Source organism: Gopherus flavomarginatus, chromosome 13 (genome assembly GCF_025201925.1).
Source record: "Gopherus flavomarginatus isolate rGopFla2 chromosome 13, rGopFla2.mat.asm, whole genome shotgun sequence".
In the NCBI taxonomy this organism is placed as follows: domain Eukaryota; kingdom Metazoa; phylum Chordata; order Testudines; family Testudinidae; genus Gopherus; species Gopherus flavomarginatus.
In genome coordinates this window covers 22,546,942-22,562,171 of record NC_066629.1, presented here as the reverse complement: position 1 = coordinate 22,562,171, position 15,230 = coordinate 22,546,942, and the positions used below count along the sequence as shown (strand labels likewise).

Below are 15,230 nucleotides of genomic sequence, written 5' to 3'. Positions count from 1 at the left end.
CACACACACACTTCCACTCACAACCGTGTTTTTATTTTGTTCCAGAGAAACAAAACACTTCAAGGCACAAGACAGGCGCTCCGCCTTCTATTGAGCACAGCTCCCTGCAGCCCAGGCGGAGAAGCAGCCCCATGTTATGGGCTTTATCCATCCTCGCTCAACTGGAAGCCATGGCCTGGGAAATGAGGACAGCACTTCCCTGGAGTGGTCGCTACCATGCACAAGAGCAGCAGGCCCCCACCTTCTATCCCTGCCTTCTTTCCAGCTCGTAGCCCAATCTGTGCTCCCTTATCTCCCGCTGAACTTGGCTGGCTCTGCTGAACCAGCTGTTAGGAACCCTATTATATATGCCGATGCCCCATACATCTGTGTATTAGTCTCTGTTGGTGCTGCTGACTTGAATGATTGCAACTGAAGTGATGCTGCTTTGCAGACATCTGCTGTTCCCAGGCGAGGGAAGGTCAGAGGAGAAGAGCTGCCAAACAATGGAATAAAAATACGGGCACCCGACTTGGGGGTAGTCACTGCCCCATGGCCTCCCTGCAGTCCTTCGGCCACTTGCTGACCTTTTCCTTCCCATGCACTTTTGCAAGACCACCTCCAGCCAAATCAGTATGGACAGACAGATTTCCCTAGCTGCCCCCCAACTTGCCTGGAGGTGATCTGAACCAACAGGACCCTGGCTGACATTCAGAGGCACATGTCGTTGCTCCTGCTGCTGAGAGAGGAACCTATTGGTGCATCAGCAGTGAGGCGAGGGTGCATGTGCACCCACATTTGCAGCGGGGAGATGATAGTTATTCTTTAACCCTCTCTTGAGCTGGCCTCTGGTGCTGGAGTGCCCCCTTCTCCTGTGCCAGCCCCAGTAGGGTGCCTTTGATGAATACTGGCAGCACAGTGCACCCTGGCCCTTCCCAGCCCCGATCCGGAGGGGTCGCCCTCAGCCTTACAAGCAAGCCATCGATCAGAATTTAACTGCCACCAAAGCCCTGATTAGTCTCAAGCCACAAACATTCCCCACTCTTAGGTCTGTGGCATTCATACCCCAGCTGAGCCAGCGGCTCACCCTACTAGGGGCTATGGGGGCTGCCTTCTGGATATTAACGTCTGGTGGGGCAGGACTGAATTTGCTGCGCAAATACTGCTCGGGATTCCTTTGGCTCATCCCTCCCCTAAAGCCTCCCAGATTAATATCCCTCTCCAAATTCCTGCAGGTCCTTAGAACACCTAAAGGAGAGCATCTTTCCAACCATCCACTCCCGAAAGATCCCCCCTGGGTTTTACTCTGAGCCCTGTGCAGGGTGGAAAGGCACCTCAGTCCCTGAGCTGTGCACAGGCCATAAAGCTGCAGCTACCAATCATACACGAACCTTCATACTGACTCCAAGCCCCTGAGTTCAGGGGGCTCCTGGGAATGTGGGATGCCCCGGGCCCAGCAAGCTACGGAGCATGCTAGTGACCAGTAACGGGCCAAGGCGAGTTCCCAGTCTGTGTGAGACGGATCCAGCAGGACAAAGTTAATCCCTGGATTATGTTGACCATCTAGATGAAGTCAATGGGAATGGCCCATGCTAGGCCCGAGCTACACACCTATACACCATCACCCAGGACTTCTCTGCCTTTTCCGTACTGCAACCCAACTTTCATATAACCCTTCCGCCCCTGCTCACCCCCCTTCCCATACCCAATACGAGAAGGGCAGGGTGGTCATAACCCTCTGACTTGTGTCTGTGACCTCCAGGTTGAGAACCCCTGGGTCAGACTAGATCTGAGGCTAAAGAGAGACAGACATCTTGGGGTATGAAGGATTAAATCCAGCACTGCCTATTGCTTTAAGGGGAGTCCCAGCTCTAGGTCATCATCTAGGGAAGAAACGAGACAACCCCCGAGTCAGGCCAGTGCTTTGCAAACTGCATTCCTGGTTCTGATGTAACCTCCCCATAGGCCCTGTTGCACTGAGACCAGACGGGTGCCAGCTGCCAGCATGCTTCATTGAAGATGGGGAACGAACCGTGTGAGCTGAGCTGTGCGATGCAGACTGAGCCTCCACCCCACCCACTCACACACACACAGCCCAACCCAGCTTGTCTGTAGAACAATTCCGTACTGCAGCGCGAATCAGCTGAGTTGAGATCTGGATCCGGCTGAGTTCAGATTTGGATCAGGATCCCACTCCCAGTCTCTCTGGGGTGCTGGGACCCTGGGTTTTCGTTCAAGTTCATCTCTCATTAAACAGCGATAGGCAGTCAGAAGAGAAAGCAAGTGCTGCCTTCCACCAATGGAGGAAACTGTGCTGGGACTTGGCTGCTGAGAACCAGTAGCCAGAACAGTGTGTTCCTTGTCCCACTGTGGTCAGGGCTTTTGAGCAAAGCCGTTCAGTGCGATCTAGGGAGATCACTATGAGCCAGGCACTACATGCACTAGAGTCAGTTGGAAGACTCCAATTGGTTTCCCCACATGCTTACTCTAATAGGGGTCCACTCTATGGGTATCAATGGCAAAACTCCCATTGACTTCAGTGGATGTAAGAACAAAGCTGCTCTATTTGATCATTATCTATTGTATGTCACTCTAGCTAAATCTCTCTCTCTCTCTCTCCAAAGACAGGAGGCTCTGCGTGAGCTGAGGAACAAGGACTTCCTGGCAACCTGTTTGCAGGCGGACAGACAGACAATGGAGGGCAAAGATGAAGTTTTTCCCTATGGAGAGATCAATCAATAGACCCATAGTGATGTAGCCTCCAGGGTCTTGTCTAGCAAGGCACCCTTTAATGTCTGCAGGGCATTGATCTCTCCAAGCTTGTCCCGTGACAGTCATGGGTTCTGGGTTGGCTTCTTTCCCTTTGGATTGCAAGCCATCCCCTTTCAAAGCACCGTATATCACAGAAGAGATCAAGGCAACTGGAAAGGTGCAACGTCTCCAGATTTTGTTGCATCCAGCCGCACGTTGCAGTGCCACAACTTCACAGTCGAAAAGGAAAAGCACTGCTTCTTTTAAAATTCTTTATTTATCAAAAAGTACATTTCTTTCCACAGCTGAGCCACTATTTTTTTTATACAAGTAAAAGGGAGGGTGAAGCAACACCCCCCCAATCAGAACCATGAAAACATCCTCCCCCCAACCAAAAATTATTACAAAGGATGGAAAACAAAACAAAAAATCATAAAAGCAAATTCAGTCCGTTACATTATTATTATTTTTTTTTTTTACAAAAGCACTTACAACATAGATTACAAAAAAATGCAAGGTTGTTTTTTTTTTAGGGTTGTTTTTTTATTCCACAATAATTACAGCAAGAAAAAAAAATAGTCACTGGAGTTAAGGGACCATGTTTGGAAAGAAAAGAAAAAGCAAGTCAGATCAGCTGCAGTAGCTCTCCATGGATGCCCATTTACACCAGCTGAGGATCTGGCCCCTTATATTCATTACATTTACATTCACCCTTAAGTAGATCACATATGGAATGCTGCGCTGTGCAAATGTATGGAACAAGTCCCTTCTGTAGGGCTTCATCTTGCAACCTTTGCTCATGGATGGAATTCACCCTGTGCAGAGGACCAGCCCAAGGCATTTCAGCCCAGATCCTCAGCTCAATGGCAGTTCGGTGCCTAAATATCATTGAGGATCTGGGCTGTCCCCTCTTATATCCTACTTAAGGGATAATATGGCACCTAGACTGGTGCTGACTCTTCGGCATGGTGGTGAATCTCAGACTGTGCCATCGCCTTCAATGGGGCTCGTTCCGGTGAGTAACGGCTGCAAGGTTGGCCCTTTGTAGAGAAGGGGTCCAGTTCTAGGAATGACGGTCGGAGGCAGGATTTGGATGGGAGCAAGTTGACCCAGCCTCATCCTCTCCCCTCCCACCATTCCCTGCCTCTCTCGGTGGAAGGGGGTGCTCTGCAGGGAGGTGCATTCGTATGCAAAGTGAGTCACTCTAATTTGCTACGGATCATGTCAAAACAGAAAAAGAAAGTCACAAACCAGGGGAGGGGTAAAGTGCTATCATAAGCCACCTAGAATACGGAGAGGCTTCAGTGCACACAGTGCTGGCAGCGTTCCTCACAGCGCTTCCTGCTGGGAGAGGCAAGGACTGGGGTAGCCACGAGCGCCGCACATTCAATGTCCCTGGAGCATTCCCCACCGCCCCTCCTGCTGGTCTACTCTTCCAACAGCTGTTGGATTGGGCTGGGACTGCAGAAACTCTCCATTTCTCTACTGGCCAGTGTTTCCACAGCATTTCCCACTGCTTGGCCTGGAGTAGCTCGAAGCATCTCTCCAGCCAGCACTTCCACAACATGCCCTGCTCTGCTTCCCGTTGGGAAAAAGAAACTGGGACGGGAGCAGATCCCAGCCCCCACTTCTCCACACAAACTCCGAGCAGCGCTTTGTTTGGGAAACCCTGCTGGCATGCTACAGACCTGTCCACCTACAAAACTCCGTGGAGACCGCACGCCCTTTCTCTCAGCCCTCTTCCTCCAGCAAGCTGAGACTGGGAGGTGCATTGCATGGGTGTGTGAGAACGAAGGAGCCAGTGGCCCCTTCTTTTAATCATGCTCCCGTCGTTATTTGCTATGCTGTCTCTCTCCCTCAGCGAACTGTGCTGAACAGTCGTTGAGTTTCTTTCGACGCTGAGCCAGGAAAGGCTCCTCTGTCCCTGCTGTCTCTGCAGTCAATTCAGCTCTAACATTTGGGTTTTTGTTTGTGTTTGTTTGTTTGTTTTTTTCTCAAAGAAAACTTCAGATGGAGTTTTGTGTTTTGTTTTTTTCTGGCTTGAATAAAAATGATTTACAAAAACACAAGAACAAACCACCAAACAATCTTGTAATTAAGTCAGGGAAAATAACATCACTGGGGTGAATTGTGATGGATAATCCCAGACATAAACCCCAGCAGGAAAACAGCTGGGGCGTTTTCATACGAATAATACAGACTCAATTTAGTTTTCAGGAGGAGATACGTCTGCCTGCGCGCAGCTCACTGTGGGAGGGAAAGGGACGCTGGCACATAGCTCAGACCAAATTCACCTTCATTTCCCCAACAGGCCATCTCCTGACCCGGGAGCCATATAATGAGGCCTTTCTTTACCTGTCCTGCTGTCCTCACCTTCTCATTGTGATACTGGGTCCCAGACACTTTGTCTCTCCCCACTTGTCTCTTTTCCTACGGCAACTGCCTGGAGAATAATTCCTGGGCTACCATGTCAGGGCCAGGCTGCTTGTCTGCAACCTCTGTGCTCATATCTTTGCCTGGCACTAACAATCCCTTCTTCCGTTGGACTTTCCAGGGACCATTGCTTACACAGGGCTGGCTAGGGCTGCCCAGATATCTTTAGCAAGCTCTGGGATTTCCCTGTGGGCAGAGACATGTGCAATATTACGTGCAAGGATCGGGGTTCTATGCACATACCCCAAAGGTCTCTTCCAGTGTGCGTCTTCCCCATGCTCCCTAGGCTGGCTTTCTTTTTTGTGCCCTGCTCTTAGGGGCAGGGTGGCTCTGACGCATGGAGTTACCCGTGCCATCAGCCAATGCCATGGAGAAGTGGAAACCATGCAAAATCAGTGCCACAGGCAAACTCCTGAGCAAGGCCTCCTGCCCCCCTTTGGCCAATGGGCTCCCCCTGAGCAGCAGAAATACAGTTTCTGAGTCCCTCTGCACTAGTGCATAACAGTCTGCCCTGGGGGTAAGTCAGAGGGGCTGTGGGTGGAAGGGAAGGAGGAACGCACATGAGAGGAAGCTGTAGGGAAGGGGCAGAGCGGATCTACTTGTCTCCTGCCTCCATGGAAATCTGTGCTCTTTTGCCTGGTTAACAGAGAGGAAGGTTCGAAAGGGGACTGTACTGGAGCGTTAAACCCTAGCTCTGCAAACGGTCCCCTAGGAACTCATTCCCCATGGCCATAAGGGCAGCTAGCCCTGGATCTTTCATTGGAAATAGACCTCCTCCCTCAGTAATACTCGGCAGTGGAGGCCACCCCAATGTATCTTCCTGGCCTTCTCCAGGGGTAAGAAGCCTGGGTTCTCTTCTGGAAAAATCCCTCCTGGGGGTCTGGGAAGCAGCTCCGATAGCCCTCACTAAATAAGGGAAGAGGCGCTGCCAGAGACGGACCCATTAGCAGCATGGAGCAGAGCCCGTGCCTGGCCACAGAGGACCAGCAGGAGAGGGCCCTTTGGCAGCCATGGAGAGATCGCTGCTCTGAAGAGTCTCCTCAGATTCATAGCCATGTCTCAGGAAGGACAGCGGCCTTGGCTGGGATCAGCAAAGCTGTCTAGGAGATTTGGATGCTGAGCTCCCATTAAAAGGAATGGGAGTTGGGCGATGGAATCCCACTGGCCCTTTGAAAAGCTCACAGACTGCTAGACTTTAAGGACCATCATGATCATCTAGTCTGACTTCCTGCACATGGCAGGTCACAGAACCTCACCTGGTCACTCCTGTAACAGACCCCTAAGCTCTGGTGTGTCTCATTGGCAGGTCCACCTCGCTAGGCTGGGGGCTCAAGTCGCTGGGGTGGGGACGGAGTACCAGTTCTAAACCATTAGCTCCCATGCAGCTCTGGGACACAAAACAAACAGCGTCCTCAGTTTAGCCTCCTACACATCTCCCCTGCACAACCTTCCTGCCATGACAGCCACCTTCGACCTAACTAGGTGGGAGAGCCCCCCCGCCCCCGCCAATACAAGCAGAAGGGCTGGACTCCCAGGGATGGAGATTAACCCCAGAGAGGGAATGGATCTTGTTATTGTATCCCAGCAGCTCTCAGACAAATTGTCAATCCATAATATTTCATGAGGAAACTTATTCTTCGCTATAGATTAACGGCGAATCGTTTAGGCTTGCTAATTAAGGCCCCATGAGGGAATCTTGTCCAATTAACTGACCCCATAAACGGTCACCCTTTCAGTAACGAGAGCCAGAAGCATCCTTCTTCTGAGAAGGAGGGGGACAGAGCTAGGTACCCTGGGTTTTTCCATGGCCGTAGGGCCCAGGCCTACCCCCAGTGATAACCTGTTCCCACAGCGCAAGTCAGTGACGTGCCTGGGACCACCTCACGCTGTGGAATGAGCAGCTCTGAAGTGTAGCTCCCACACTGGACATGCTGATGGCAAAGGGAGGTGGGCCCCGCTTGGTTCAGAGGGGAGGCGTACTGCTAGCCAAGCAGGCAGGGCCCTGGTTTGGGGTCGCAATGCATGTTTCCTCCTCTCCTCTTTTCTGCTGGCCCCGGTGTAGTCACAGAGACAACAGGTCTAACACGACCCAATGGCTGGAAGTTGAAGCTAGACAAATTCAGACTGGGCATAAGGCATAGATATTTAATAGTCAGAGTAATTAGCCACGGGAACCATTTACCCAGGGTGACGGTGGAGTCTCCATCACTGGCCATGCTTTTTCTAAAAGATCTGGGAGTGGGAACTTGGCTAGGGCCCATCTCTAATGTCTGATGCACCGTAGAGTACAGAACCACCAAACCACCTGAGGTGACAGCAAGGTTGCAGGAGGGTAAGCGACTGACTGAGATCCAGCAGGAATATAATGTTACTTCCTCTGCTCTGTCTTTATCCCAGGACTCCATGTGTCCACTATGTGCTGGGAGTCCCATATCACAGTGCTGCACCTTATCCGATCTGTGCTGCTATCACTAGGCAGGACCGGCTGAGGCCTTGACTCCCTTTGGGTCTGCGGGTTTACAAAACCCCTTTAATCGGTACCGAATCAGATGGATACTGGGTATGTGCTCAGTAGTACGAAAAGAGAAAACCAACCTTATGCTGAAATGAGGGTGGAATTCGGTCTCCTTGGGTATGGATTCACCTGACAGTGATGGATAGGCCCCCTAAAGTTTAGTGGCTTCTCTGAATGCCTTGAGCCGGATCTCTGGAGAGCGTCTCTCTCGAGATCTCCAGGACATCCTGCTTTCAACAGAGACAGCAGCACCCCAAGAACAGCCACTCTTGGAGTATTTCCACCAGGAAGCAAAAACCACCAGGAAAAGCCAGAACAATTACAACTAGGGTGACCAGACATCCCAATAAAATCGGGACCGTCCCCACCGATTTTTGGTCGCTCCGCCGGCAGCACTCGGCTTTTTCTTTTTGCTCCACTAGCAGACCCCCGTTCCCATGTGTCCCGATATTTTTTTCCTCTCATCTGGTCACCCTAATTACAACCGAGTTATCTGATTTACCATCCCTGCAGCAGGAATGAACTCAATAAGCCGAGGGAATGGTCTGGGTCAAGTTCGACTGTACCTGACTCAAGCCAGAAACCGTGGGTCGGGCTTTGGAACAGAGTCTGGCTGAAGCTGGATATGAGATTTTGGTTTGGATTATTATAAAAGGTCTAGTATCAGAGGGGTAGCCGTGTTAGTCTGGATCTGTAAAAGCAGCAAAGAATCCTGTGGCACCTTATAGACTAACAGACGTTTTGGAGCATGAGCTTTCGTGGGTGAATACCCACTTCATCAGATGCATATAAAAGGTCTGAGTCTCCATTCTGCTGCCCAGCTGTATAGCTATGTCTGTGGTATGAAACCCATGTATGGCACCGGGGGAGAATTAAACCCATTACAATACACCTCTGAAAATGGTGATCTCTTTTTCAGTCATTTAGCCATTTGGTAAAGGAACAGAAAAAACAAACACCTAGTGAATCCTGCCTTGGTGGAAGGTCAGTGTCAGACCGACAGCCCGGAAACTGAAATCTCAGTTAGCCACAGAACAGCAGGGGTAGCAGCAATCCAAGCTTCCCTCCAACCTCCCCATCACATATCAAGGGGGGGAGAGGAGATCAGCACACGGCTCAATCAGTCCTTGGCCTATCAGCCTCTGAAGGGGCCATTCGATGCAGGCTATCAGTGGCCATAAGGGCCAGGGTCATTACTACAGGAGTTGTGGCTGGCAACACTCTCACAGAGGGGAAGGATGTAAACTGATGACTGCAAAGACCTAGCAGTTTAAATACAAAGGGCCCGGCCTGATGCCCGTTGAAGTCAACGCAAAGGGCGTTGGAGCTCCCCTAAAGAAATGGCCCACTGGGCTGGGTGGCACCACGCCAACCGGCAGCATGTTTGCAGGCAGGGAACAGGGGTGTCTCACGGAACTCTCCCCGTCACTGTGGCACATGCAGAGGACACGGCACGTGTCGGAAACAGGGTGAAATTAACTCCTCCTTGGCTGACACAAAAAACCCCTCACGTCTTTAAACAATATGGACACCCCAGCAGTGACCAGCGGCATCACCACAGCCAGGATTTCCCCCACTTTTCTCTTTTCCTTTTCTTTTTGTTGGTTTGTTTTTAAATACTGTAAAAGGATAATAAATGGTAGGAGGAAAACAGCAGCTCCATTTCCTTGTGCCAATAACAGCCCCATGGGCCTTGGATTTTGCTTAGTTTCCTTTGTTTCTTATTTGTTCCTTACACGCTTAACACTGAGACTCACTCGTCACAGGCACATTGTGGGGAATGGAAAACCCCCAAAAAAACAAACAAAAGGGAAAAAAATCCATCCGATATGGCATCTAGGTCTTCAGTGCTTTGTGCTTTTCTCCTCCTCCTTGGTCCTCCTTTTTTTTTTGCCCTCCCATGGACTCCCCTCACCCCCAAATAAGACAACATACAAACAAATTCCAGTGTTTCGGGGGGCATGGAGAGGGAGGGATCTTTGGGGAAGGACGATTTGAGACACTAAGACATAAACGAGGCATATTATACAGGGGTGGGCAGTAGTAGTTAAAGCAAATAGTCACACCAAAGCCACTGATCAATACAAACACCACAGAAGGGGACAAAGTCGGTGGGAGAAATTTAAAAAAAACCAACCAACCAAACAACCTCCTCCCCCCCCCAAAAAAAACGATCCATAAGCAAAGCTACCAGCCCCTCCCTCCCCGCCCCTGTCGCCGCCGAGTGAGTGGCAGGTGTCTCAAGTCTCTGTCGAGCTCCCTTGGGCCAGGCAGCAGTGACCGTGCATGGATGTGAGCGCGCGTGTGCGATGCATGTGCGAACGGCCCTCGGCCGGGGTCTGGAGGGCGGGGGGGGAGCGTGAGTGGGGGTCTGGGGAGGGGGCGAGCTACACGTACCACTCTTTTTTGGAAATAAAAGATCCGTCGTTCTGGGAGACCATGTTCTCAGCCAGATCCAGCTGCTCGGGGTCGTACTGGAAGCCGAGTGTCCTTTCGCCGTAGGGCTCCGGATGGGCCCCGACCTCGTCCACCGTGAAGTAAGGCCGCTTGGAGTCGTCCTCGTACTTGTTGGCAAGGCCCAGCTTGCGCTCGCCTCCGGCATCCTCCTCTTCGTCCTCGTAGCTGCTGCCCCCAAGCGGGCCCGGCTTCTTCTCGTCGTCTGAGTCGTCTGGGTACTGCAGGTTCTGGGCCATGGGGGGGTGGTGCTGCGGGATGCCGGCCTTGCTGTACCCATTGCCGTACACGTGTTTCTTGGTGCTGTAGTCGCCCTTGAAGGTGTGACGCCGGCGGCGGAGCAACACAAAGAGCACCACAGCCACCACCAGGACCAGCGAGACTCCGCCCACCACGCCCCCAATCACGGCCGTGGGGATGTTCGGCTGCGCCACTGATTTGCGGTCATCGTTTGGAGACGGGGTGGAGGGGAATTCTGGGTAGGAAAAGACAGATGGAAGGGGGAACAGTGTCAATCCATGTGCAATTGCACCCTCGCTCCGGGCTTGCATTTCAATTGGTTATTGGTTGGAAGATGAGGGTAAGGAACAAGGAAGGGAAAAATCGGGGAAGGGGAGGAGCCTATGTACGGCGGCCGCGACACAGGGTTAGCGCTTGGGTTCTAGGTGTTAGTCACAGGTGGACTGTGCACCATTGCAAGCTTTCCAGGTTAAGCCACCACCACCAGCAGCATGCAGGAGCCCAGCAGGCGACAGACCTCAGCCCCCTTCACCGGCGGCGTCTACACCCAGCTTTCTAAAAGCTGGCCCCAAATTCAGGCCGCCTCTGTGCTTCGGCTGCCCACCTGGAGATTCCTTGAGCATGATTTTCAGGACGAGCTAAGCACCCACGACTCCTGGTGACAAATTCCAGGTGCTCAGTGCTCCTCAAGAATCAAGCCTGAGGCGTGTCCAGTCAGGTGACTGAAAACAGAGGCAGACAAACCGGGGAGGCTGCTTTGCAAAAGTGTGGCCATAGAAATTCACACTGCACTGGAGCAGACCAGTGGGCCATCTACTGGTATTGGATCAGACCAATGAGCCATCTAACCTGATATCCCTCCTTCCTGCAGTATCAAATGCAGCCCATCCAGCCCTCTGTCTCAGACACTGCTCAACACTGTCTGATGCTTCAGAGGAAGATGGAAAACCCTATGGTGCACCTCTGTAATTCAATGCCATCCAATGCAGCCATCTCCTGCCTGACCCCAGCTGCTGATCAGTTTACACCCTGAAGCATGAGGATAGATAACCTCTATTTTTTTATTCTGGCTGGTACAGTGGCACTGCAGTTGCTAATCCTGTTCACAGACAGAGGTCCTGCCCTAGTTCAAGAAAAAGAAAATCAAAACAAAGTTATTTTCCTTTTCACTGTGTTTATTTTATATGTTTTATGTTACCACAGACAGCGGTTTGGGGCCAAGAGAGAGCTGGACGAGCTGCTAGGCCCCTAGGCTCAATAAAATCCCCTAGCAAAAAGCTAGCCCTCCTGTCAATGGAATGCCAGTCCCATGGGTGCCTGAAGGGTAGTGCCATAGTAAAGCTAGGTCTGTATCCTTCCTTCCTCAGCCTGTTACTAGGCCAACAGACATCTGCCTGGAACGTGCCTGTGTCCTCGGCACTCTGGAATGCCCGAAGCATGGGTGGTGCACTGACAGGGTTAATGCTCACCTGGAAATCCTAGGCACTTTGCCAAGGGTAGCCCCTAAGACCCATCCTGCAAGGGGCTGGTCACGCTCCACCTCTTGTCGAGCCAACGGGAGTTGGAGGTACTTAGCATGATGCAGGATTGGGCCCTCAATGCACATGGGAAGGGGAATGCCGGGCTGGGCCAGTTTTCCCCAACGGTCCCAGCTGTGCCTTGGCAATGATGCTGCCTCAGGGCGGCCTCTCCTCCTATGGGCTCAGTACAGTGTGCCTACTCTTTGCGGCAGGGTTCACAAGAGCAGAAGGGAGGGAGGGTCATCTGATGCCCTTCTATAGAGTCTCCAATCCAAGGAACTCGTTAATCAAATGAGCTAATTACTAACAAGACTTCTAAACCCACTGCTTGACAGTACCATTATCCCCAGTGCCATCTGAGAGATGGGGAAACTGAGGCATGCAGCGACGGCCTGGACTTGCCCAAGGTCAAACAGCAGGGTGGTAGCAAAGCAGTGGATAGAACCCAAGTGTCCTGACTCCCAGCTCCCTGCTTTAATCATCGTCTAGTAGTGCCTTCGACAGAGGAGAGAAAGAGAGAGAGCACAGGGGAACACCCTCTCTTCTCTCCTTACGCTGCCAGGCTCAGAACACATCCAGCAATGTCCCATCAGGAAAGGACACGCACACACCAGCCAGCCGTCTGGAAACATGTCAAGATACATTCCTTCCACGCGAACACTCACAACACGGAGACAGATCTCACGCTTGCGGAGCTGGGGAAAATCCAGAGCAACTTTACAGACTTCAGTGGCATTGTTCTGGATTTACACCGGCCAAGCCGAGAGCCAAATCCAGCCTCGCTGACCTTCTGAGGAAAGAAGCAAGACATTATACCACTGTTCCCGCAGCAGAGCATTGCCCGTGCATGCTCCCAAGGCTGCTGCTCCCCCCCCAGCACTGTCTCGCTCCCCTCCACACTCAGCTGCATTGCCCTTGCTCTCAGGCCTGCTGGCTTCCACGCTCTCTCCTCACTATCTGGTCTGACCCCTCCGGTGCTAAGCATCTCCCACTATGAGGTGACCAGGCCACACATTGGAGCAGCCCCTCTTCCCTCAGGGGGGCCTTGCCTTGCCTCCCCAGCATAGAGATTTGGGGCTGCTCCTCACTGCTGAATAGCTCTGCAGCTGCCTTCCTATCTCCTGCTGCATGAAGCTGCCAATCAAACACCAAACTTCCCTCTCAAATAGCAGCCAGGACTATGGGCAGAGAACCAGCCGAATGATGGACAAGTTCCATCACTGAATGGTTGCAGAGCAAAAACATTGCCCCGCCCCCAACACCAATCATGATGAGCTTGTGGAACTCATGGCCACAAGAGGCCAAGAGCGTAGCAGGATTGCAAAGGAGGATCAGGCATTTATAAGTGATTGTAGGAAACATTAAACAAACTAGAGATTGGGAAGAGACAGGAATTCTGATGCTCCAGGTCTTAACCCAACCTCAAGCTCAGAAGGAAACTTTCCTTGGGGGCAGGTTATCCCAGAAGTGTAGCAATTTTCCTCTGAAGCACCCGGTGAGAGAATACTGGGCTGGATGGAGCACCAGTGTAGCTATTCCCATGTACCCAGGGGTGCCTAGTCTCGCATTTTAAACTCTCCCCATCCTCTGAGATAGAGGTTTTGTTTGTGCTGTTGAACGAGACATTTAAAATCTCTGGCCTTTCCTCTGAAATTGCTCCTCCTTTGCATTGTCCCAGATCGACAGTGCTGACTCTTTTGTATTAGGAGTGTTCTTAGCGGAGGCAATGAAACTGATCGTAGCAGAGGGTTTTGCAGTGAGAAATGCCAGCCGGAATGGGACAGGTGCACGCAGCTGGGGGCGATTTGCTCCTTCCAGAGCAAGGCAGAGGAAAAACGGACATGCTACATTAAAAGGCGGCCAGTTTAGAAGTCTCTGCATGTGTGTGTCTATCCAGAAAAGCCTGCCAGACGAAACTAAAAACCTCTCGTCTCAACTGCTAAAAATGAGACATTTATCCCTAAGGGAAACTGGATAATGCTAGCTGCTGATGGCTCAGCCTCCCTCTCTCACACGCACGCATGTTCTAGCCTCTGCCATGGCCCCATTCAGCCAGTGGGGCCAGTTCCTGGGAGTAACCTCAACGCTGGTGAATCTTTAGGGGGTACAAAGCTGGTGTTATGCTCTACACCACTCTCTTCTCCCCTCACAGCTTCCGGCACATGGATGTGGCTGGAATGCTGCTGACCTCAGACTGTTCTCAGAGGCAGGAGTGGCTAATTAGGGGGCTCTGGCAGCTGAGTATAAGAGAGAGCAGCCCTCCAGCAGCTCTAGCTGATGCTAGTTGACCAGACTGGTTGCCAGCCAATGCCAGAACCTAGGGGCTGGATCTTTGACCCCCACCAGTCCTAAACTCAGCTTGGCTGCAGTTCAGAACTGGTGCCTCTCTTTCCTGCTCAGTGATGTCACAAGGTGTTTTCAGGCCCAAGCAGCTGGTGGAAAATGGGAGCTCAATTCTCTCCCTGCAGCTGCCCACCGAAGTCAGCTAGAGACTGGTACCACGTGAGGAAGTGGAGCAATCTCTGGGGTTCTACAGATTCCTCCCTCTTCTTGGCTCCAGGGGGTGGAGAGGCCGTGGTTCTGTGTCGAACAGCAAAGGGGAGTTTGGCACCTGTCTCCTCGCCAACGGTCTTGTTAGCCCCGTGATTCAAAGGCAAGAAATAGGACATTCTCCTTCATCTCCCCGACCCTGCAAGATCTCCTGATGTTCGGTTCCTCTCCTCTCGTCCCCAGATGTCACATTTCTGAGACGTGTCATCAACCTCCCTGCCCCCGCCCCCCAACGCTTTGGACATGAAAACTAACTTGTCAGAGTGTCAGATTTCGCACCTTGCACATGGAGGAAATGATTTCACTCAAACATAAGCCCTGTCCCCTCCCCGAAGCCAGTTCTGATGTAAAACCAGGTGTGACTGCGAATCAGCAGGTAAAGCACTGAAATTTCCCCTGCCAATCATCAGCCAGGGAGAGCGAGAGAGACGGGGAGGATATGGAGAAGGGAAGGGGAGAGACAGAGAGAGGAGAGAAGGGGGATTGCGGAATGGTGGCAGGATCAAGAGATGGAAACCCAGTGACACAGCAGAGAGGGGGCCAGGGCTCCCTGGGAAGCCAAGAATGAGGCCGTTCCCAGCACTGCCACTGGGTGGCGGGAGAGACCACTTCTGTCCTCCAGAGAATTGGAGCAGGGCTAGTGACCTGTTCCCTGCAATCGCTGCAGCGGCTATTTGCACCCCTTCCCCCATCTCCTCCCACCACTGCTCGCGGCACAAGAGAGAAGTGAATAAACACAGGAGCGACCCAGCACCCTACTCTTGCCAAGCAGGGCAACTGGGGGTTCC

The 15,230-nt window shown here is 52.0% G+C and overlaps 1 protein-coding gene across 5 annotated transcripts in view; it reads right to left on the bottom strand.

The window, feature by feature from the left end:
• Positions 1-15,230, bottom strand: part of NECTIN1 (nectin cell adhesion molecule 1) — a 163,405-nt gene that overhangs the window by 54,586 nt on the left and 93,589 nt on the right. Inside the window, exon 6 of one of the 5 annotated variants that reach the window (XM_050922063.1) lies at positions 8,514-10,607. The exons of the other annotated variants lie outside the window; for them this stretch is intronic. Within the exon in view, the coding sequence (XP_050778020.1) occupies positions 10,066-10,607 (542 nt within the window). The 3' untranslated portion in view covers positions 8,514-10,065. Of the gene's footprint in view, positions 1-8,513; positions 10,608-15,230 lie in introns of those variants that run through there. 5 annotated transcript variants of the gene reach the window in all.